This window comes from Pleurodeles waltl, chromosome 11, assembly GCF_031143425.1.
Source record: "Pleurodeles waltl isolate 20211129_DDA chromosome 11, aPleWal1.hap1.20221129, whole genome shotgun sequence".
Taxonomy (NCBI): domain Eukaryota; kingdom Metazoa; phylum Chordata; class Amphibia; order Caudata; family Salamandridae; genus Pleurodeles; species Pleurodeles waltl.
In genome coordinates this window covers 545281962-545304521 of record NC_090450.1, presented here as the reverse complement: position 1 = coordinate 545304521, position 22560 = coordinate 545281962, and the positions used below count along the sequence as shown (strand labels likewise).

The 22560-nt window shown below is 47.6% G+C and overlaps 1 protein-coding gene across 4 annotated transcripts in view; it reads left to right on the top strand.

Annotated features, from left to right (window-relative positions):
* Positions 1-22560, top strand: part of XPO7 (exportin 7) — a 659915-nt gene that overhangs the window by 321250 nt on the left and 316105 nt on the right. For all 4 annotated transcript variants that reach the window (XM_069213992.1, XM_069213990.1, XM_069213989.1 and 1 more), the window contains one exon: positions 4689-4752. In XM_069213992.1, the coding sequence (XP_069070093.1) occupies positions 4689-4752 (64 nt within the window). The remainder of the gene's footprint in view (positions 1-4688; positions 4753-22560) is intronic.

Below are 22560 nucleotides of genomic sequence, written 5' to 3'. Positions count from 1 at the left end.
CCCTTTATACAAATACACAAACATAAAGTGGTTCTCTGTACAAATCCACAATTTTTACCAAACAGTTGAACTCCCAGTCTTCTTTCCACAGCCAGACTCAGTAGCAGAAAGGGCAATGCATACATTAGACATAAAAAGAGCGCTAATGTATTACATAGACAGAACAAAAGCATTTAGTAAAACAAAACAATTGTTTGTAGCTTTCCAAAAACCCCATGCCGGTAACCCTATATCCAAACAGGGCATAGCCAGATGGATAGTCAAATGTATTCAGACCTGTTACCTTAAAGCTAAAAGGCAGCTTTTAGTTACACCTAAAGCACATTCCACACGGAAAAAAGGGGCTACAATGGCTTTCTTAGGAAATATACCAATGGACGAAAATTTGTAAAGCAGCTACTTGGTCAACACCACATACATTTACCAAGCATTACTGTGTAGATGTTATAGCAGCACAGCAAGCCACAGTAGGTCAAGCTGTACTAAGAACATTATTTCAATCAACTTCAACTCGTACAGGCTAACCACCGCTTTTATGGGAGGGAAACTGCTTTGTAGTCTATGCATAGTATGTGTATCTGCAGCTGCACATGCCATCGAACGGAAAATGTCACTTACCCAGTGTACATCTGTTCGTGGCATGTTGCGCTGCAGATTCACATGCACCCTCCCTCCTCCCCGGGAGCCTGTAGCCATTTAAGTTCAACATTCACTTGTACATATGTATGTATATATATGTGTGTGTGTATAGATATATATATATATATATATATATATATATTCCATTTGCATGGTCATCTCTTTTCTTTATACTCTATCACTCCTACCTTTCCCTCTGCGGGAAAACAATCTAACATGGAGTCGATGCCCATGCGCAATGGAGCCGAAGAGGAGGAGTCACTCGATCCAGTGACTCGAAAACACTTCTTCAAAGAAAAACAACTTGTAGCACTCCGAGCCCAACACTAGATGGCAGACTGTGCATAGCATGTAAATCTTACTTACCAGCACAATTCTTAACATGGAAGGTTGCCTTCCTTGTAGCTATTACCTCATTAAGAAGAGTTAGTAAATTACAAGCCTTCACTATTGAGGAACCTTTTTTCCAAGTACACAAACACTACTTGGGACGAATCCAAAATTCCTACCAAAAGTAGTATCTTCTTTTCACATCAATCAAACAGTGGAATTGACAGTTTTCTTTCCACAGCCAGACTCAGTTGCAAAAAGAGCTCTTCATACTCTAGATCTCAAAAGAGCTCTTATGTACTATATAGATAGAACTAAAGACTTTAGGAAAACAAAACAACTTTTTGTTGCTTTTCAACAACCACATAAAGGAAATCTTATATCTAAACAAGGTTTAGCAAGATGGATTGTTAGATGCATACAAACATGCTACATCAAAGCAAAAATACAACTTTAGATCACTCCTAGAGCACATTCTACAAGATAGAAGGGTGCATCAATGGCATTTTTTAGGAAACATACCCATGGCTGATATATGCAAAGCTGCCACATGGTCTACTCCTCATACATTTACTAAACACTAGTGTTGATGTTTCCTCACAGCAACAGGCCACTGTAGACCAAGCTGTTTTAAGAACACTATTTCAAACAACTTCAACTCCTACAGGCTAGCCACTGCTATTTTTGTGGGAGGAATAACTGCTTTGTAGTTTATGCATAGCATGTGTATCTGCAGCTACTCATGCCATTGAACGGAAAATGTCACTTACCCATTGTATATCTGTTTGTGGCATGTAGTGCTGCAGATTCACATGCACCCTCCCTCCTCCCGAGAAGCCTGTAGTCGTTCAAGTTTCATATTTGTACATATGTAGATACATTTACATTTGCATGGACATCTCTTTATATTCTTATACTCTATTACTCCTTACATCGCCCTCTGTGGGAAAACAATCTAACAATGGAGCACTGTAACCGAGAGGAGTCGTCACTCGACCCTGTGACTCCGAAAAGACTTATTTGAAGAAAAACAACTTTTAACACTCTGAGCCCAACACTAGATGTCGGAAGAGCTATGGATAGCATGTGAATCTGCAGCACTAAATGCCACGAACAGATGTACACTGGGTAAGTGACATTTACCTATATATATATATACACACACACACACACACACACACCACCACCACCACCACCACCACCACCACCACCACCACCACCCACCCCCCCCCCCCCCCCCCCCCCCACCACCCACCCCCCATGGTAAGTCAAACATTTGCCCAGCACACTCTATTATGCTCACAATCACAAGGCATACAAAATAATCAGAGAGCTTGTTCACACACAAAGAGGTTTGTATCCCAAGCCAGAGCGATCTGGTTTCACACACTCATTTGAGAAAAAACAACCATTTGCAATGCAGTAGGTCTCACATTTGCAAGAGTTACATATTGGCATTGTAAATGCATGATTGGACTTTTCTTGCCACATACATTGGTCAACCCTGCCTCATAATTTGGTTGTTTCTTGCCACATATAATTCTGTTGCCCTGCATATACCTGCATATAATTAAAGCACTTCCATTTACCTTCTTCCTCCATCTACAGGAAAAAATGAAAATGTTGCCATTTAGCATCCTAATTTAAATCTGTCATGCTAATTCCAGTAGAATATCACTTTCATCACCCCACCATCAGAGTTGCTCGCTGGCTAACACAATTCCCCCCAAAAAGACTCAACTCTCACAGATGAGTAACAAGAGAAATAAGAGAGAAATAAACTAGAAGGGTCACCCAAACATATCAAGAGTGTTCAAGCTGTCATAATGTAATAAGGATGTTACGTTGGCCTAAATCATGGCCATAATTGCAATAAGGAGAGATTAATAAAACATACACAATCATATAAACCCAATAAAAACCTTTATCAGAAATCAACTTTTGGCATTAGACTGTAATGTTCAAATCAGCCCCTAGAGGGCACCACAACAAAAATAGCATTTGGAAGAAAGATGGTCATGAAACCATACAATCAGCCCCTAGAGGGCATAGCTACATGTAAACAGAATGACAGAAAGTAATGCACCATATATGTAGCACCTAGAGTGTGTAGTGCCTTACACATGTACATGCCTAATAGCAGGCCTACTAGAATATTATTACAAACAAGGCTCTTAAATACACAAACTACTCCCAACTGTAAAACAAATGTTCCAGCCATGAGAGAGCTTAAAAAGACACTGAGTGGTGGGAGGTGTTATTTTGGGGTCCCCACCAACCTTTTGTGGGGACCCAGAGATAACCTAGACAGAAAGAGTGTTGTACTGACGGATTGGAGGTGGTCCCATTGTCCTAGTAACACCACAGGCTGCGTTGTGAGAAAAAATGTTCTGTAAAAGGAATGCCCCTCAAAGCATTATGGGGCGAGTTTCCCTAGTGCAGTGAATATTGTAGTATCGGCCCTCCTGCTGTGCTGGGAGAGCCACTTTGAGGATTTTTTTTTAGTAAAGCTTTTATCAATTATTCTATTGACAGTTGCAGTGTGTATATTTTTCAACTGCTAAACCTGGGAAGAATTTAGGAATGTGGTTGCAAATTTAAATGACCGATTCTGTAACAATGTGACATAACTGGTGCTTATGCAAAGCGCTCCAGTTTGGTCTTCAAACTGCCATGGCCTCCATGGAACGCTAAGGGGAGAGACAAAAGAAACTAGCATTTTCAATGCAACGGGTCTCGCATTTGTTCGAGTTAGAGCTATTAGCGCTGTGAAGCAAAAAAAAACGCAGCGCGATTGCGATATGTAAAATGCAGCGCAATTGCGCTGCGTGGAAAATAAACAGATAAAGTAGTCCAAACTCTAGGCTGAAAACATCGAGCCTTGTATGTTTTTGGTACTTTACCGGTGCTGTGTAGGTGGGCTAAACACCGGAAAAGGCATGAGGTAGGCATGCCTTTCACAAATGAAAGCAAACTGATTTTAAAAGGCAAGCCCACAAACCAATGTAAGTGACTGACGTGGCATGGGCGTGGTTTCAAGCCCAAAGAGAGATAACAAAATGGATGGAGCACTTTGTGCTTGCCCATAAAAAGTAGTGCACACACACTAAAGTATATGCCTGATTGTGCAATAATCCATGTAACAGGGTCAGTCTGCAAGGCGTAACAAAGCAGCCTCAAGATGGGACAAACATAAATCATTTACATAGGAAATTTAAAAGGCAGACCCAGGAATGAATGAATGAAAGAGATTGGCGTGGTCAAAACGCACAGAATAGATTACATGTCAAGAAGAGCATCAGTTAAGCGCTGCTAGGCTCGACCTTAAAACTGTAAGAACAAAACAAATAGCACTTTCCAACTGCAGCCACTAGATGGTGGGATTTGATCATAGTATAGGAATCTAGACGAGTCAACCTGCAAAACTGTTTTTACAGGGAAGTAAGTGTTTTTTTTTGTTGGCCTTTGAAATTGTATTGAATATTTTTTGTGATATTATTTTTGGACTGTTTGAATACTGTTGCGATCGCCTTAGTTTGAACGAATTTCTAAGCCTGTTTAACTGCCAAACACACTGAAGAGCCTTGCTTACTATGTTTCACAGTCTTTATTTTTTGGAAGAACTCTGTTTTTATTTGTAGTTTGACAGACACCAATCAAACACTCTTCTATCAGCAACCTGTTCTATTACTTAATTGTACCTTAACTACCCTTCAAACCTACAGCAGCGTTAGAAAGCTTGTGAAACTGAGTGCTGTACAGTTCATGTTGAACAATCATACGGTAAGATGCAATTGTTGTAGTTAAGTCTTTTGTTTTCATTCCCACCTTCCTGAAGCCCATTACACCCAGTTCTGTGGGCTCATATGTCCCCCCTCCTGTTACTCTTCATCCTCTACACCAGTGGTCTCCAAACGTTTTAATGCCGCACCTCCCCCCAGTTAAAAATAAAAATAATTGGAGCCCCGCCCAGAATTATTTTATAAAGATGGCAATGCTTAAATATGTCTAGGCGTATTTAAACATTGCAGTTAAGTACTATTGCCTTTCTTAAAATGCAGTAACATGTTTTTGCTTAAAACAAAACACTGTTATCTGTGTAATGCTTCTTTTGTCCAGAGCCTGGCGCCCCTCCGTTTGAAGACCCCTGCTATACACATTTCTTTAATTTCTCAAGACATGTGGACACTTTTTCCATGTCCCCTTTACTTTGTATACATTTGTGAAGAACTTTTGGGAGAGCAGTAAGCTGTGAGAGCTCTCCATGAGCCATATATGAGGCCATCTACTTTGCAACTCTATTTGCTTCTGTAGTCCTACTTCTTCTCCACTTCTTTTCATTCACCTTTACTAGCCTTTCTGCCCTACAGTTGTCTCCCTCCCTCAACTTTTCAAGTGTCTCCTATGATGATCTTCCATCCGTTCTTCTGACTTGGAAACCTAAAGATAGGAATTGCATTCTATCCAAGGTCATCAGAACCAATTCAATTGCCTGTGCTTATCTCAGAAATGTACACCTCGATTTTTTTTATTGTTTAGTTAGGGATCTCACCATTTTGATTAAAGGGATGCAAGCAGGTTCTTACATTAAATGACTTAAAGAATGATAAAGAAATGGACGGAAAATAAAATACTAGATTCAAGTAAAAAGTAAAGCATACCAAATAACTTGAATGCGGTGGCCACAATGAAGTGGTAGTGGCTGTCTCTGGTATTAGATATATCATGTACAGGATGCATTTTTTCACCCTAACCATCAAAACATTGGACTGAAGTCGGCCCCAGAGTTAGTTAAAAAACATGTCTGTAACCAGTAGCTGTAAATTTAAGGAAACGGGTCATCAAGTATTTCCCTACTTGGACAACTGACTAATAAAAGGTCCAACATACAGTTCAGTCAGGAATTCATCACAGATACATCTGAACCTCTTAGAACAGCTGGCCCAACAGTCGGTACTCAAAAATAGACAACCAGTCCAGAGACCAGGATGCGATGTCTGTGGACAGTTTTGGACACAAGAAATGGAAATGCATGTTTGAGGCATGTGTAGCTGTAGATTCACATGCTTTGCATACCCTACCATCTAGTGTTTGGGCCTGTTATGCGCAACTTGTTTTTCTTCAAATAAGTCTTTCGAGTTGTGAACTCCTTTGTTAGATTGTTTTCTTTCTGCTGTCACGTTTTGACATGTGTACCTGCACTTCGTTTCAGCACTTTCACGGTTCTCCTTTCAGTTCATGTAGCACTATTGCCCTTGTCAGTATTGCTTTTTCCTTTTTTTTTTTTTTTTTTGTCCAGCTATTTCTCCATAGCTCATCAAGTTGATTCACTTTGACTGCGGCCCTTACAGGGTCTCGCCCTTCGGAGCCTTTCTTTCTTCTCTACCACATTCTTCAGAGAATTGTTTGCTGATAATGGAACAGATGCCATTCCTGTACTTCCTGTGCTGCCAATGGAATTATCCCCGGACCGATCATTACCTGGTCTGTAATCTGTGACCTGATAGAGTTCTAGCTGCAGATTTCTTACCTTACAATTCTGTGGCGCCCGCATCGAATCCAGAATTTTTCTGCTGAGCAGTACCCTGCATGCGCCGTTGGGTGGCGTCATTCGGATCCGTTTGCATCGTCCGGCTTTGCGTGGCATCGTTGGAGGAGTCTGTGACGTCACGGCTTCCTAGACAGGCACCACACCCGGTGCACATACGTCTGTTCTTTTTCTTCCTCGCAGGTTAAGCGCAGATCCGGAAAGAGCTACCCTTTTTTTCGATTATTTTGTCAAAGATTTTTCAAATTGCCTGAGTGATGTCTTCGAGAAAGACTGGCTTCAAACCATGTGGTGCATGTCATCGCACCATGTCGGTTACGGATCCACACCAGGTGTGTCTCTGGTGCCTTGAAAAGGACCACGATTCGAAGTTGTGTTCTGACTGTCTGGCCTTGGCTCCGAAGGCCTTGAAATAAAGATCTATCAAGCTTCTAGCGGCCCGGCAGCCGTCTTCGGTTAGCCTGACTCTGAGGAGATCACGGTCCTGCTCTAGGAGGAGGTTGCGGCACCGCTCCAGGAGCCCCAGGTCATTTTCCCCGCATTCGAGGTCTTCGATCATTCAGGTAAGAGGTACAAGAAGAAGTCCAAGCGGACTTCGACTTTACCACGCCTGTCGCTGGATGAGGCATTCAGGGAACATCGACATTCCGAGCTCGTCACCAGGTCCGACTCCACGTCTTCCCCCTTTTCCCGAAGACCAAAGCGACCGCCTGTAGGAAGTTGGCTCTGTATGTGCTATTTCAAAGTAAGGAATAGCATGCACAGAGTCCAAGGGTTCCCCTTAGAGGTAAAATAGTGGTAAAAATAGATAATACTAATGCTCTATTTTGTGGTAGTGTGGTCGAGCAGTAGGCTTATCCAAGGAGTAGTGTTAAGCATTTGTTGTACATACACATAGACAATAAATGAGGTACACACACTCAGAGACAAATCCAGCCAATAGGTTTTTGTATAGAAAAATATCTTTTCTTAGTTTATTTTAAGAACCACAGGTTCAAATTCTACATGTAATAGCTCATTCGAAAGGTATTGCAGGTAAGTACTTTAGGAACTTCAAATCATCAAAATTGCATGTATACTTTTCAAGTTATTCACAAATAGCTGTTTTAAAAGTGGACACTTAGTGCAATTTTCACAGTTCCTAGGGGAGGTAAGTATTTGTTAGTTTTACCAGGTAAGTAAGACACTTACAGGGTTCAGTTCTTGGTCCAAGGTAGCCCACCGTTGGGGGTTCAGAGCAACCCCAAAGTCACCACACCAGCAGCTCAGGGCCGGTCAGGTGCAGAGTTCAAAGTGGTGCCCAAAACACATAGGCTAGAATGGAGATAAGGGGGTGCCCCGGTTCCGGTCTGCTTGCAGGTAAGTACCCGCGTCTTCGGAGGGCAGACCAGGGGGGTTTTGTAGGGCACCGGGGGGGGACACAAGTCCACACAGAAATTTCACCCTCAGCGGCGCGGGGGCGGCCGGGTGCAGTGTAGAAACAAGCGTCGGGTTCGCAATGTTAGTCTATGAGAGATCTCGGGATCTCTTCAGCGCTGCAGGCAGGCAAGGGGGGGGTTCCTCGGGGAAACCTCCACTTGGGCAAGGGAGAGGGACTCCTGGGGGTCACTTCTCCAGTGAAAGTCCGGTCCTTCAGGTCCTGGGGGCTGCGGGTGCAGGGTCTCTCCCAGGCGTCGGGACTTTAGGTTCAAAGAGTCGCGGTCAGGGGAAGCCTCGGGATTCCCTCTGCAGGCGGCGCTGTGGGGGCTCAGGGGGGACAGGTTTTGGTACTCACAGTATCAGAGTAGTCCTGGGGTCCCTCCTGAGGTGTTGGATCGCCACCAGCCGAGTCGGGGTCGCCGGGTGCAGTGTTGCAAGTCTCACGCTTCTTGCGGGGAGCTTGCAGGGTTCTTTAAAGTTGCTGGAAACAAAGTTGCAGCTTTTCTTGGAGCAGGTCCGCTGTCCTCGGGAGTTTCTTGTCTTTTCGAAGTAGGGGCAGTCCTCAGAGGATGTCGAGGTCGCTGGTCCCTTTGGAAGGCGTCGCTGGAGCAGGATCTTTGGAAGGCAGGAGACAGGCCGGTGAGTTTCTGGAGCCAAGGCAGTTGTCGTCTTCTGGTCTTCCGCTGCAGGGGTTTTTAGCTGGGCAGTCCTTCTTCTTGTAGTTGCAGGAATCTAATTTTCTAGGGTTCAGGGTAGCCCTTAAATACTAAATTTAAGGGCGTGTTTAGGTCTGGGGGGTTAGTAGCCAATGGCTACTAGCCCTGAGGGTGGGTACACCCTCTTTGTGCCTCCTCCCAAGGGGAGGGGGTCACAAGCCTAACCCTATTGGGGGAATCCTCCATCTGCAAGATGGAGGATTTCTAAAAGTCAGAGTCACCTCAGCTCAGGACACCTTAGGGGCTGTCCTGACTGGCCAGTGACTCCTCCTTGTTTTTCTCATTATCTTCTCCGGCCTTGCCGCCAAAAGTGGGGCCTGGCCGGAGGGGGCGGGCAACTCCACTAGCTGGAGTGTCCTGCTGGGTTGGCACAAAGGAGGTGAGCCTTTGAGGCTCACCGCCAGGTGTGACAATTCCTGCCTGGGAGAGGTGTTAGCATCTCCACCCAGTGCAGGCTTTGTTACTGGCCTCAGAGTGACAAAGGCACTCTCCCCATGGGGCCAGCAACATGTCTCGGTTCGTGGCAGGCTGCTAAAACTAGTCAGCCTACACAGATAGTCGGTTAAGTTTCAGGGGGCACCTCTAAGGTGCCCTCTGTGGTGTATTTTACAATAAAATGTACACTGGCATCAGTGTGCATTTATTGTGCTGAGAAGTTTGATACCAAACTTCCCAGTTTTCAGTGTAGCCATTATGGTGCTGTGGAGTTCGTGTTTGACAGACTCCCAGACCATATACTCTTATGGCTACCCTGCACTTACAATGTCTAAGGTTTTGTTTAGACACTGTAGGGGTACCATGCTCATGCACTGGTACCCTCACCTATGGTATAGTGCACCCTGCCTTAGGGCTGTAAGGCCTGCTAGAGGGGTGTCTTACCTATACTGCATAGGCAGTGAGAGGCTGGCATGGCACCCTGAGGGGAGTGCCATGTCGACTTACTCGTTTTGTCCTCACTAGCACACACAAGCTGGTAGCAGTGTGTCTGTGCTGAGTGAGAGGTCTCCAGGGTGGCATAAGACATGCTGCAGCCCTTAGAGACCTTCCTTGGCATCAGGGCCCTTGGTACTAGAAGTACCAGTTACAAGGGACTTATCTGGATGCCAGGGTCTGCCAATTGTGGATACAAAAGTACAGGTTAGGGAAAGAACACTGGTGCTGGGGCCTGGTTAGCAGGCCTCAGCACACTTTCAATTGTAAACATAGCATCAGCAAAGGCAAAAAGTCAGGGGGCAACCATGCCAAGGAGGCATTTCCTTACACAACCCCCCCCCAAACGAAAGAGGATGAGACTAACCTTTCCCAAGAGAGTCTTCATTTTCTAAGTGGAAGAACCTGGAAAGGCCATCTGCATTGGCATGGGCAGTCCCAGGTCTGTGTTCCACTATAAAGTCCATTCCCTGTAGGGAGATGGACCACCTCAACAGTTTAGGATTTTCACCTTTCATTTGCATCAGCCATTTGAGAGGTCTGTGGTCAGTTTGAACTAGGAAGTGAGTCCCAAAGAGGTATGGTCTCAGCTTCTTCAGGGACCAAACCACAGCAAAGGCCTCCCTCTCAATGGCACTCCAACGCTGCTCCCTGGGGAGTAACCTCCTGCTAATGAAAGCAACAGGCTGGTCAAGGCCATCATCATTTGTTTGGGACAAAACTGCCCCTATCCCATGTTCAGAGGCATCAGTCTGCACAATGAACTGCTTAGAATAATCTGGAGCTTTTAGAACTGGTGCTGAGCACATTGCCTGTTTCAGGGTGTCAAAGGCCTGTTGGCATTCCACAGTCCAGTTCACTTTCTTGGGCATTTTCTTGGAGGTGAGTTCAGTGAGGGCTGTCACAATGGATCCATATCCCTTCACAAACCTCCTGTAATACCCAGTCAAGCCAAGGAATGCCCTGACTTGAGTCTGGGTTTTTGGAGCTACCCAGTCCAGAATAGTCTGGATCTTGGGTTGGAGTGGCTGAACTTGGCCTCCACCTACAAGGTGGCCCAAGTAAACCACAGTTCCCTGCCCTATCTGGCATTTGGATGCCTTGATAGAGAGGCCTGCAGATTGCAGAGCCTTCAAAACCTTCTTCAGGTGGACCAGGTGATCCTGCCAGGTGGAGCTAAAGACAGCAATATCATCAAGATAAGCTGTGCTAAAGGACTCCAAGCCAGCAAGGACTTGATTCACCAACCTTTGGAAGGTGGCAGGGGCATTCTTTAAACCAAAGGGCATAACAGTAAACTGATAATGCCCATCAGGTGTGGAGAATGCTGTCTTTTCTTTTGCTCCAGGTGCCATTTTTATTTGCCAGTACCCTGCTGTCAAGTCAAAGGTACTTAGAAATTTGGCAGCACCTAATTTATCAATGAGCTTATCAGCTCTTGGAATTGGATGGGCATCTGTCTTGGTGACAGAATTGAGCCCTCTGTAGTCCACACAAAACCTCATCTCTTTCTTTCCATCTTTGGTGTGAGGTTTGGGGACTAAGACCACTGGGCTAGCCCAGGGGCTGTCAGAGCGCTCAATTACTCCCAATTCCAGCATCTTGTGGACTTCCACCTTGATGCTTTCCTTAACATGGTCAGACTGTCTAAAGATTTTGTTTTTGACAGGCATGCTGTCTCCTGTGTCCACATCATGGGTACACAGGTGTGTCTGACCAGGGGTTAAGGAGAAGAGTTCAGGAAACTGTTGTAGGACTCTCCTACAATCAGCTTGCTGTTGGCCAGAGAGGGTGTCTGAGTAGATCACTCCATCTACTGTGCCATCTTTTGGGTCTGATGACAGAAGATCAGGGAGAGGTTCACTCTCTGCCTCCTGATCCTCATCTGTTACCATCAACAGATTCACATCAGCCCTGTCATGGAAGAGCTTAAGGCGGTTCACATGGATCACCCTCTTGGGGCTCCTGCTTGTGCCCAGGTCCACCAGGTAGGTGACCTGACTCTTCCTTTCTAGCACTGGGTAAGGGCCACTCCATTTGTCCTGGAGTGCCCTGGGAGCCACAGGCTCCAGAACCCAGACTTTCTGCCCTGGTTGGAACTCAACCAGTGCAGCCTTTTGGTCATACCAAAACTTCTGGAGCTGTTGGCTGGCCTCAAGGTTTTTGGTTGCCTTTTCCATGTACTCTGCCATTCTAGAGCGAAGGCCAAGTACATAGTCCACTATGTCCTGTTTAGGCTCATGGAGAGGTCTCTCCCAGCCTTCTTTAACAAGGGCAAGTGGTCCCCTTACAGGATGACCAAACAGAAGTTCAAAGGGTGAGAATCCTACTCCCTTCTGTGGCACCTCTCTGTAAGCGAAAAGCAGACATGGCAAGAGGACATCCCATCTCCTTTTGAGCTTTTCTGGGAGCCCCATGATCATGCCTTTTAATGTCTTGTTGAATCTCTCAACCAAGCCATTAGTTTGTGGATGGTATGGTGTAGTGAATTTATAAGTCACTCCACACTCATTCCACATGTGCTTTAGGTATGCTGACATGAAGTTGGTACCTCTGTCAGACACCACCTCCTTAGGGAAACCCACTCTGGTAAAGATACCAATGAGGGCCTTGGCTACTGCAGGGGCAGTAGTCGACCTAAGGGGAATAGCTTCAGGATACCTGGTAGCATGATCCACTACTACCAGGATATACATATTTCCTGAGGCTGTGGGAGGTTCCAGTGGACCAACTATGTCCACACCCACTCTTTCAAAGGGCACCCCCACCACTGGAAGTGGAATGAGGGGGGCCTTTGGATGCCCACCTGTCTTACCACTGGCTTGACAGGTGGGGCAGGAGAGGCAAAACTCCTTAACCATGTTGGACATATTGGGCCAGTAGAAGTGGTTGACTAACCTCTCCCACGTCTTGGTTTGTCCCAAATGTCCAGCAAGGGGAATGTCATGGGCCAATGTTAGGATGAACTCTCTGAACAGCTGAGGCACTACCACTCTCCTAGTGGCACCAGGTTTGGGGTCTCTGGCCTCAGTGTACAGGAGCCCATCTTCCCAATAGACCCTATGTGTTCCATTTTTCTTGCCTTTGGACTCTTCAGCAGCTTGCTGCCTAAGGCCTTCAAGAGAGGGACAGGTTTCTTGTCCCTTACACAGCTCTTCCCTTGAGGGTCCCCCTGGGCCTAAGAGCTCAACCTGATAAGGTTCAAGCTCCAAAGGCTCAGTTCCCTCAGAGGGCAGAACTTCTTCCTGAGAAGAGAGGTTCCCTTTCTTTTGCTGTGTTGCAGTTGGTTTCCCAACTGACTTTCCTGTTCTCTTGGTAGGCTGGGCCATTTTTCCAGACTCCAGCTCTACTTTTTCACCCTGTGCCTTGCACTGTGCTCTTGTTTTCACACACACCAGTTCAGGGATACCCAGCATTGCTGCATGGGTTTTTAGCTCTACCTCAGCCCATGCTGAGGACTCCAGGTCATTTCCAAGCAGACAGTCCACTGGGATATTTGAGGAGACCACCACCTGTTTCAGGCCATTGACCCCTCCCCATTCTAAATTAACCATTGCCATGGGATGTACTTTTCTCTGATTGTCAGCGTTGGTGACTGTGTAAGTTTTTCCAGTCAGGTATTGGCCAGGGGAAACCAGTTTCTCTGTCACCATGGTGACACTGGCACCTGTATCCCTCAGGCCCTCTATTCTAGTCCCATTAATTAAGAGTTGCTGTCTGTATTTTTGCATGTTAGGCGGCCAGACAGCTAGTGTGGCTAAATCCACCCCACCCTCAGAAACTAGAGTAGCTTCAGTGTGGACCCTGATTTGCTCTGGGCACACTGTTGATCCCACTTGGAGACTAGCCATACCAGTGTTACCTGGATGGGAGTTTGGAGTGGAACCTTTCTTGGGACAGGCCTTGTCTCCAGTTTGGTGTCCATGCTGTTTACAGCTATGACACCAGGCCTTTTTGGGATCAAAGTTTTTACCCTTGTACCCATTGTTTTGTGAAGAGGCTCTGGGCCCACCCTCCTGTGCAGGTTTTTGGGGGCCTGTAGAAGACTCTTTACTATTTTTAGTTTTGGTTGTCTCATCACCCTTCTGCTGGGGAGTCTTTGTGACCCCTTTCTTTTGGTCACCCCCTGTTGAAGTCTTGGACACCCTTGTCTTGACCCAATGGTCCGCCTTCTTTCCCAATTCTTGGGGAGAAATTGGTCCTAGGTCTACCAGATGCTGATGCAGTTTATCATTGAAACAATTACTTAACAGGTGTTCTTTCACAAATAAATTGTACAGCCCATCATAATTACTTACACCACTGCCTTGAATCCAACCATCTAGTGTTTTCACTGAGTAGTCAACAAAGTCAACCCAGGTCTGGCTCGAGGATTTCTGAGCCCCCCTGAACCTAATCCTGTACTCCTCAGTGGAGAATCCAAAGCCCTCAATCAGGGTACCCTTCATGAGGTCATAAGATTCTGCATCTGGTCCAGAGAGTGTGAGGAGTCTATCCCTACACTTTCCTGTGAACATTTCCCAAAGGAGAGCACCCCAGTGAGATCTGTTCACTTTTCTGGTTACACAAGCCCTCTCAAAAGCTGTGAACCATTTGGTGATGTCATCACCATCTTCATATTTAGTTACAATCCCTTTAGGGATTTTCAACATGTCAGGAGAATCTCTGACCCTATTTATGTTGCTGCCACCATTGATGGGTCCTAGGCCCATCTCTTGTCTTTCCCTCTCTATGGCTAGGATCTGTCTTTCCAAAGCCAACCTTTTGGCCATCCTGGCTAACTGGATGTCCTCTTCACTGGGGCTATCCTCAGTGATTTCAGAGGTGTTGGTCTCTCCTGTGAGGGAACCAGCATCTCTGACTATTATTTTTGGAGTCAGGGTTTGAGGGACCCTGTTCTCCTTAGATAGGACTGGTAGGGGGGAATTGTCCTCCAAGTCACTATCCTCTTCCTCTGAGTTGCCACCCTCAGAGGGGTTGGCCTTTTCAAACTCTGCCAAAAGCTCCTGGAGCTGTATTTTGGTAGGTTTGGGGCCCATTGTTATTTTCTTTATTTTACAGAGTGACCTTAGCTCCCTCATCTTAAGATGGAGGTAAGGTGTGGTGTCGAGTTCCACCACAGTCACATCTGTGCTAGACATTTTGCTTCTAAAAGTTGGAATACTTTTTAAGAATCTACAACTGGTTCTAGAATCTAATTCAAACTTTTACAAACTTTTAAACTCTAAAAGAAATGCTAAACAGGGACTTAACACACAAGGCCCTAGCAGGACTTTTAAGAATTTAGAAAACTTTTCAAATTGCAAAAATCAATTTCTAATGACAATTTTGGAATTTGTCGTGTGATCAGGTATTGGCTGAGTAGTCCAGCAAATGCAAAGTCTTGTACCCCACCGCTGATCCACCAATGTAGGAAGTTGGCTCTGTATGTGCTATTTCAAAGTAAGGAATAGCATGCACAGAGTCCAAGGGTTCCCCTTAGAGGTAAAATAGTGGTAAAAATAGATAATACTAATGCTCTATTTTGTGGTAGTGTGGTCGAGCAGTAGGCTTATCCAAGGAGTAGTGTTAAGCATTTGTTGTACATACACATAGACAATAAATGAGGTACACACACTCAGAGACAAATCCAGCCAATAGGTTTTTGTATAGAAAAATATCTTTTCTTAGTTTATTTTAAGAACCACAGGTTCAAATTCTACATGTAATAGCTCATTCGAAAGGTATTGCAGGTAAGTACTTTAGGAACTTCAAATCATCAAAATTGCATGTATACTTTTCAAGTTATTCACAAATAGCTGTTTTAAAAGTGGACACTTAGTGCAATTTTCACAGTTCCTAGGGGAGGTAAGTATTTGTTAGTTTTACCAGGTAAGTAAGACACTTACAGGGTTCAGTTCTTGGTCCAAGGTAGCCCACCGTTGGGGGTTCAGAGCAACCCCAAAGTCACCACACCAGCAGCTCAGGGCCGGTCAGGTGCAGAGTTCAAAGTGGTGCCCAAAACACATAGGCTAGAATGGAGATAAGGGGGTGCCCCGGTTCCGGTCTGCTTGCAGGTAAGTACCCGCGTCTTCGGAGGGCAGACCAGGGGGGTTTTGTAGGGCACCGGGGGGGGACACAAGTCCACACAGAAATTTCACCCTCAGCGGCGCGGGGGCGGCCGGGTGCAGTGTAGAAACAAGCGTCGGGTTCGCAATGTTAGTCTATGAGAGATCTCGGGATCTCTTCAGCGCTGCAGGCAGGCAAGGGGGGGGTTCCTCGGGGAAACCTCCACTTGGGCAAGGGAGAGGGACTCCTGGGGGTCACTTCTCCAGTGAAAGTCCGGTCCTTCAGGTCCTGGGGGCTGCGGGTGCAGGGTCTCTCCCAGGCGTCGGGACTTTAGGTTCAAAGAGTCGCGGTCAGGGGAAGCCTCGGGATTCCCTCTGCAGGCGGCGCTGTGGGGGCTCAGGGGGGACAGGTTTTGGTACTCACAGTATCAGAGTAGTCCTGGGGTCCCTCCTGAGGTGTTGGATCGCCACCAGCCGAGTCGGGGTCGCCGGGTGCAGTGTTGCAAGTCTCACGCTTCTTGCGGGGAGCTTGCAGGGTTCTTTAAAGTTGCTGGAAACAAAGTTGCAGCTTTTCTTGGAGCAGGTCCGCTGTCCTCGGGAGTTTCTTGTCTTTTCGAAGTAGGGGCAGTCCTCAGAGGATGTCGAGGTCGCTGGTCCCTTTGGAAGGCGTCGCTGGAGCAGGATCTTTGGAAGGCAGGAGACAGGCCGGTGAGTTTCTGGAGCCAAGGCAGTTGTCGTCTTCTGGTCTTCCGCTGCAGGGGTTTTCAGCTGGGCAGTCCTTCTTCTTGTAGTTGCAGGAATCTAATTTTCTAGGGTTCAGGGTAGCCCTTAAATACTAAATTTAAGGGCGTGTTTAGGTCTGGGGGGTTAGTAGCCAATGGCTACTAGCCCTGAGGGTGGGTACACCCTCTTTGTGCCTCCTCCCAAGGGGAGGGGGTCACAAGCCTAACCCTATTGGGGGAATCCTCCATCTGCAAGATGGAGGATTTCTAAAAGTCAGAGTCACCTCAGCTCAGGACACCTTAGGGGCTGTCCTGACTGGCCAGTGACTCCTCCTTGTTTTTCTCATTATCTTCTCCGGCCTTGCCGCCAAAAGTGGGGCCTGGCCGGAGGGGGCGGGCAACTCCACTAGCTGGAGTGTCCTGCTGGGTTGGCACAAAGGAGGTGAGCCTTTGAGGCTCACCGCCAGGTGTGACAATTCCTGCCTGGGAGAGGTGTTAGCATCTCCACCCAGTGCAGGCTTTGTTACTGGCCTCAGAGTGACAAAGGCACTCTCCCCATGGGGCCAGCAACATGTCTCGGTTCGTGGCAGGCTGCTAAAACTAGTCAGCCTACACAGATAGTCGGTTAAGTTTCAGGGGGCACCTCTAAGGTGCCCTCTGTGGTGTATTTTACAATAAAATGTACACTGGCATCAGTGTGCATTTATTGTGCTGAGAAGTTTGATACCAAACTTCCCAGTTTTCAGTGTAGCCATTATGGTGCTGTGGAGTTCGTGTTTGACAGACTCCCAGACCATATACTCTTATGGCTACCCTGCACTTACAATGTCTAAGGTTTTGTTTAGACACTGTAGGGGTACCATGCTCATGCACTGGTACCCTCACCTATGGTATAGTGCACCCTGCCTTAGGGCTGTAAGGCCTGCTAGAGGGGTGTCTTACCTATACTGCATAGGCAGTGAGAGGCTGGCATGGCACCCTGAGGGGAGTGCCATGTCGACTTACTCGTTTTGTCCTCACTAGCACACACAAGCTGGTAGCAGTGTGTCTGTGCTGAGTGAGAGGTCTCCAGGGTGGCATAAGACATGCTGCAGCCCTTAGAGACCTTCCTTGGCATCAGGGCCCTTGGTACTAGAAGTACCAGTTACAAGGGACTTATCTGGATGCCAGGGTCTGCCAATTGTGGATACAAAAGTACAGGTTAGGGAAAGAACACTGGTGCTGGGGCCTGGTTAGCAGGCCTCAGCACACTTTCAATTGTAAACATAGCATCAGCAAAGGCAAAAAGTCAGGGGGCAACCATGCCAAGGAGGCATTTCCTTACACCGCCGCTCAAATCAAAGAATTTTACGAGGCTGTGCGCCTTGTTTTTGAGCGGACTGCACCCTCGGGTGAGTCTTCGGGCCCCGCATGGTCAGAAGGGGCCCCATCGGATTTGACATCAGCAGATTCGGCCTCAGACCCCAATGGGGACCCTGGGATCCGATAGTAGATCCGGACCGGCATCTCAGTCGACCTCCTGGGATGCCGGGCCCGACGTTGACGCTCCTTCGACCACTGGTGGTGGTAGCCCCATCCTCATTCCAGATGATCCGGAGCCGGAATAACGTTGTACGGCACCGAATCGGACTGCTCCGATTAGGCCCAGATCAGTGCCTGAGGCTTATTCAGAACAGCAAGGCACAGGAGAGGAGTGGGAGGGGTCTGAGAAACCTGTAGAATATGGATTGGAGCATGAACAGGACTGGTATGAGGATCTAGGGGAAGCAGGTGGACTGGATACTTCTCCATATGCTGGCATGCTCTCTCCTCCCGCTGTGGCTATGGAGGTGCATCTTATGCCATGGTGGTGCATAGGGCAGCTGAGGTCTTGGACCTAGACTTGCGTATGGTGCCAGTCAGGACTAATCTTCTGACGGAAGTGCTTCAGCCGGGGGTTGCTACATCGGAGCTGATGTTACCCTTCAATGAAGCACCCAAAGATGTCCTTCTGGGAACATGGTCCAAACCCAGCACAGTAGCTCTTGTGAATAGGGCAATCGACCGCTGCCATAAACCTGCTCCAAACGACCCTAGTTTCCTCACCCAACACCCCACCCCAGAGAGCTTTGTGGTCCAAGCTTCCACTTCCCATGGTGCCTTCCCATCTGCCCATCCGGATAGGGAATCCAAGAGGCTGGACTAACTTGGAAATAAGTTGTTTTCTTCCTCCAGCCTGGCATTGAGGTCAGTAAACACCTCTTGCCTATTGGGCCGTTTTTCCCATACCTTATGGGATACAGTGGCACAGGTGCTGCCCCAGGTCCCGGAGGGCATACAGGACACTCACCCAGGCTGTCAAGGATGGGAGAGATGCATCCAAGTTTACTATCAGGTGTGGCTTGGACACATCCGACTCGACGGGCAGGGTGGTTTCTTCGACAGTGGCCCTCCGTCGTCATGCCTGGCTACGTTCTACTGGCTTTTTGAGGGATTACCAATCGAGTTTGATGGACATACCTTTTGATGGCTCTCACCTTTTTGGTGAGAAGGCAGACTCTGCGCTTGAGAGGTTCAAGGATTCTCGTGCTACAGCCAGGTCCTTGGGCCTTTCAGCGCCGGCTCGTCAGCAGTCTGTCTTTCGTCCCTTTCGAGGCCTCGGAAGGGGCGCGGTACCACGCCAGCCACAGGTTAGCCACATCCTCCAGCTTCACAGCATTCCATGCGAGGATAAGGTTTTTAGTATCGTCAGACCCACAGGGTCTGGCCAGAGATCAGCCACCACACAGCCCCCCTCTTCTGCAGCGCCCAAGCCCTCCTTATATGGTTCTGCAAGACCATGTCCGTCTAGTCCGAGGGAGGATTCAATTTCATCTCCCTCACTGGCAGTCCATCACATCGGACAAATGGGTCTTGCAGATCATACAGAAGGGCTATTCCCTCCCCTTCCAGTCTTTCCCTCCCTCTATCACTCCAGTAAAAGAACGGCTGATGGGGGATAATTTGGTCTTGCTCTGCGCGGACGTTACAGCTCTCTTGGCCAAGGGAGCCATAGAAAGGGTCCTGATGTCAGAAGTAGGGCGTGGTTGTTATTCCCACTATTTTCTGATTCCCAAAAAGAACAAGGGCCTTCGCTCTATTCTCGATTTAAGGGACGTCAATCTCTTCCTCAAAAAGGAGAAATTCAAGATGCTTACTCTTGCTGAGGTCTTGTCTGCCCTAGACCAAGAAGACTGGAGGGAAGCGTTGGACTTGCAGGATGTGTATTTTCAATCCCCTTCCTGCCTGCCCACAGGCTTTACTTGCGGTTCAAGGTGGACCCACGAGCACTTTCAGTTCACCGTGCTCCCTTTCGGTGTCACCAGTGGCACTCGGGTTTTCACGAAAGTGATGGTGGTGGCAGCTCATCTGTGCAGGTTAGGGAGTTCAGTCTTCCCCTACCTGGGCAAGTGGCTGTTGAAGGCTCCGATGCCCCAGGCTCTCGTCACCCACCCCCAGACTACAGCAGACCTCTTGGACTTGCTGGGGTTCACTATAAACATGCCAAAGTCACACCTGATTCCCTCTGTGAAGATCCCTTTCATCTGAGCTGTTCTGGACACAGTGCAGTTTTGGCCTATCCTCCCAAGCAGCGAGTCCAGGATATTCAGGTTATGATACCGATGTTTCGGCCTCTATCCTGGATTTCAGTGAGACAGACTGTAAGGCTGTTGGGACTCATGGCTTCCTGCATCCTATTAGTCAAGAATGCCGGATTGCATATGAGGGCTCTGAGAATACCAGATTGCATATGAGGGCTCTGCAGTGGTACCTGAAGTTCCAGTGGGGACAGCATCAGGGAAATCTTACCAACATGGTTTAGATCTCGGAGAGAACTGCAAAGGATCTGCAGTGGTGATTAGTGAACTGCAGTTGGGTCAAAGGCAGACTGCTCTCCCTTCCCAAGCCAGCTCTTACAGTAGTGATAGATGCGTCACTGCTGGGATGGGGCGGCCACCTGGGAGAAGCAGAGATCAGAGACCTCTGGTCTCCAGTGGAATCCAGACTCCATATCAACTTACTGGAGCTCCAGGCAATCCAACTGGCATTGAAAGCATTTCTTTCTGTTGTGAAAGGGAAGATAGTGCAGGTGTTCACGGACAACACCACCGTAGTGTGCACTGCAACAAGCAGAGCAGTGTGGGGTCATAGACCCCTTTGTCAAAAGGCTCTATGTTTCTGGGCCTGGCTGGAACACCAGGGCATAACCCTGGTGGTTCAACACCTGGCAGGTTCCCTGAACGCCAGAGCGGACAAACCCAGCCGGCATTGCTTGGTGGATCACGAATGGTGTCTCCATTCGAGGTGGTGCAAGGACTCTTTTAGAAGTGGGGAGATCCTTGGTTAGATCTGTTCGCCTCCGAAAAGAACACGCAATGTCAGCAGTATTGCGCGTTGGAATTTCCAAGGCGGCTATCGCTAGGCGACACTTTTCATTGCGAGTGGCGCTCAGGCCTCCTGTACGCCTTTCCACCCATACCACTTCTGTCCAGAGTTCTCAAGAAAATGAAGAACAACCTGGCCCAAGTAATCCTTGTGGCTCCGGATTGGGCACGAAGAGTCTGGTATCCAGAGCTTCTCAAACTGAGCATCAATCCTCCAATCAGGTTGCCTCTTCTGGAGGATCTTCTGTCGCAGCAGCAGGGGAAGGTTCTCCAACCGAACCTGTCCACTCTGCGGCTTCGTGTGTGAAGATTGAGTGGCAGCAGTTTATGGCTTTTGACCTTCCTCCCAAAGTCTGTGATGTCATTCTGGCAGCCAGGTGTCCCTCTACTAAGACGGTTTACCCCTGCTGCTGGAAACGCTTTGTATTATACTGCACAAGGAGGCCTATTGATCCTCTTTCTTCTTCTCTTTCTAGTATCCTTCTTTTCATTCTGTCACTCGCCCAACAGGGTTCCTCCTTAGGGACTCTCAAGGGCTATCTTTCTGCCTTATCGGCTTTACTTCGCTTTCCTGATCAACAGTCTTTGTTTAAGTCTCCTATTGGACAGAGATTCTTAAAAGGGCTTGTACTTAGATTTCCACCTACGCCTTTTGTTATGCCCCAGTGGGACCTTAATCTAGTGCTTACTTTTCTAATGTGTGCTCCTTTTGAGCTTTTACATAATTGTCCTCTCTGGCTGCTCACTATCAAAACAGCCTTCTTAGTGGCGATCACATCTACCAGCAGAGTGAGTGAGATGCAAGCTTTATCATCGAATCCGCCGTATCTCACGATATATCCTGATAAGGTAGTCCTTCAGAGCTCGTGCCTCTTTCCTCCCCAAGGTGGTGACCTCTTTCCATCTGGGGCAAAATATCAACCTGCCGACCTTTTTGCTCCACCGCATCCCTCTAAAGAGTAGGTGAATCTCCACTGTCTGGACCCAAAAAGAGCGCTGTTGTTCTACTTTGACCGCACAAAAGAGTTCCGGGTGGATGACCAAATCTTTGTAGGGTACGTTGGTGCAAAGAAGGGGCGGGCAGTCCAGAATCAAACCATTTCATGCTGGGTCGTTCTCTGCATTAAAATCTGCTACTCTTTGGCTAAGAAGCATCCTCCTGAGGGTTTGAGAGCTCATTCTACAAGAGGGAAAGCTGCTACCACGGCGTTAGCTCAAGGCGTGCCGGTACTAGACATCTGCCAGGCGGCACCGTGGGCTTCCTTGCACACATTTGCAAGACACTACTGCCTGGATAGCCAGGTGAGAAGAGATGGGCATTTTGCTCGCTCGGTTCTGCAGGACTTCCTTGTGTGAAGTATATCTTCGCAACCCACCGCTAGGAGTTGTATCTATTCTAAGGTAAGCAATCTGCAGCTAGAAGTCTCTATCAGATGAACAAGTTACTTACCTTCGGTAACAAATAATCTAGTAGAGACTCTATCTAGCTGCAATTCCTTACACCCACCCAGGCCTCCCCGCTCTGCGGATATATATGCTGTAGGAGGCTGTGATGTCACAGATGACTCCAACGACGCTGACGGTGCCATGTGGAGCTGGACAATGCATGCAGATCCGAACAACGCCACCCGACTGCGCGCGCATGGTACTGCTCAGCAGACAAATTCCAGATTCGATGCTGAAGCCACGGAATTATAAGGTAAGGAATCTGCAGCTAGATAGTCTCTACCAGATAATTTGTTACCAAAGGTAAGTAACTTGTTGTTTGTCGCCTGAGCACAGGGAAGTGGAATGCGACACCTGCCA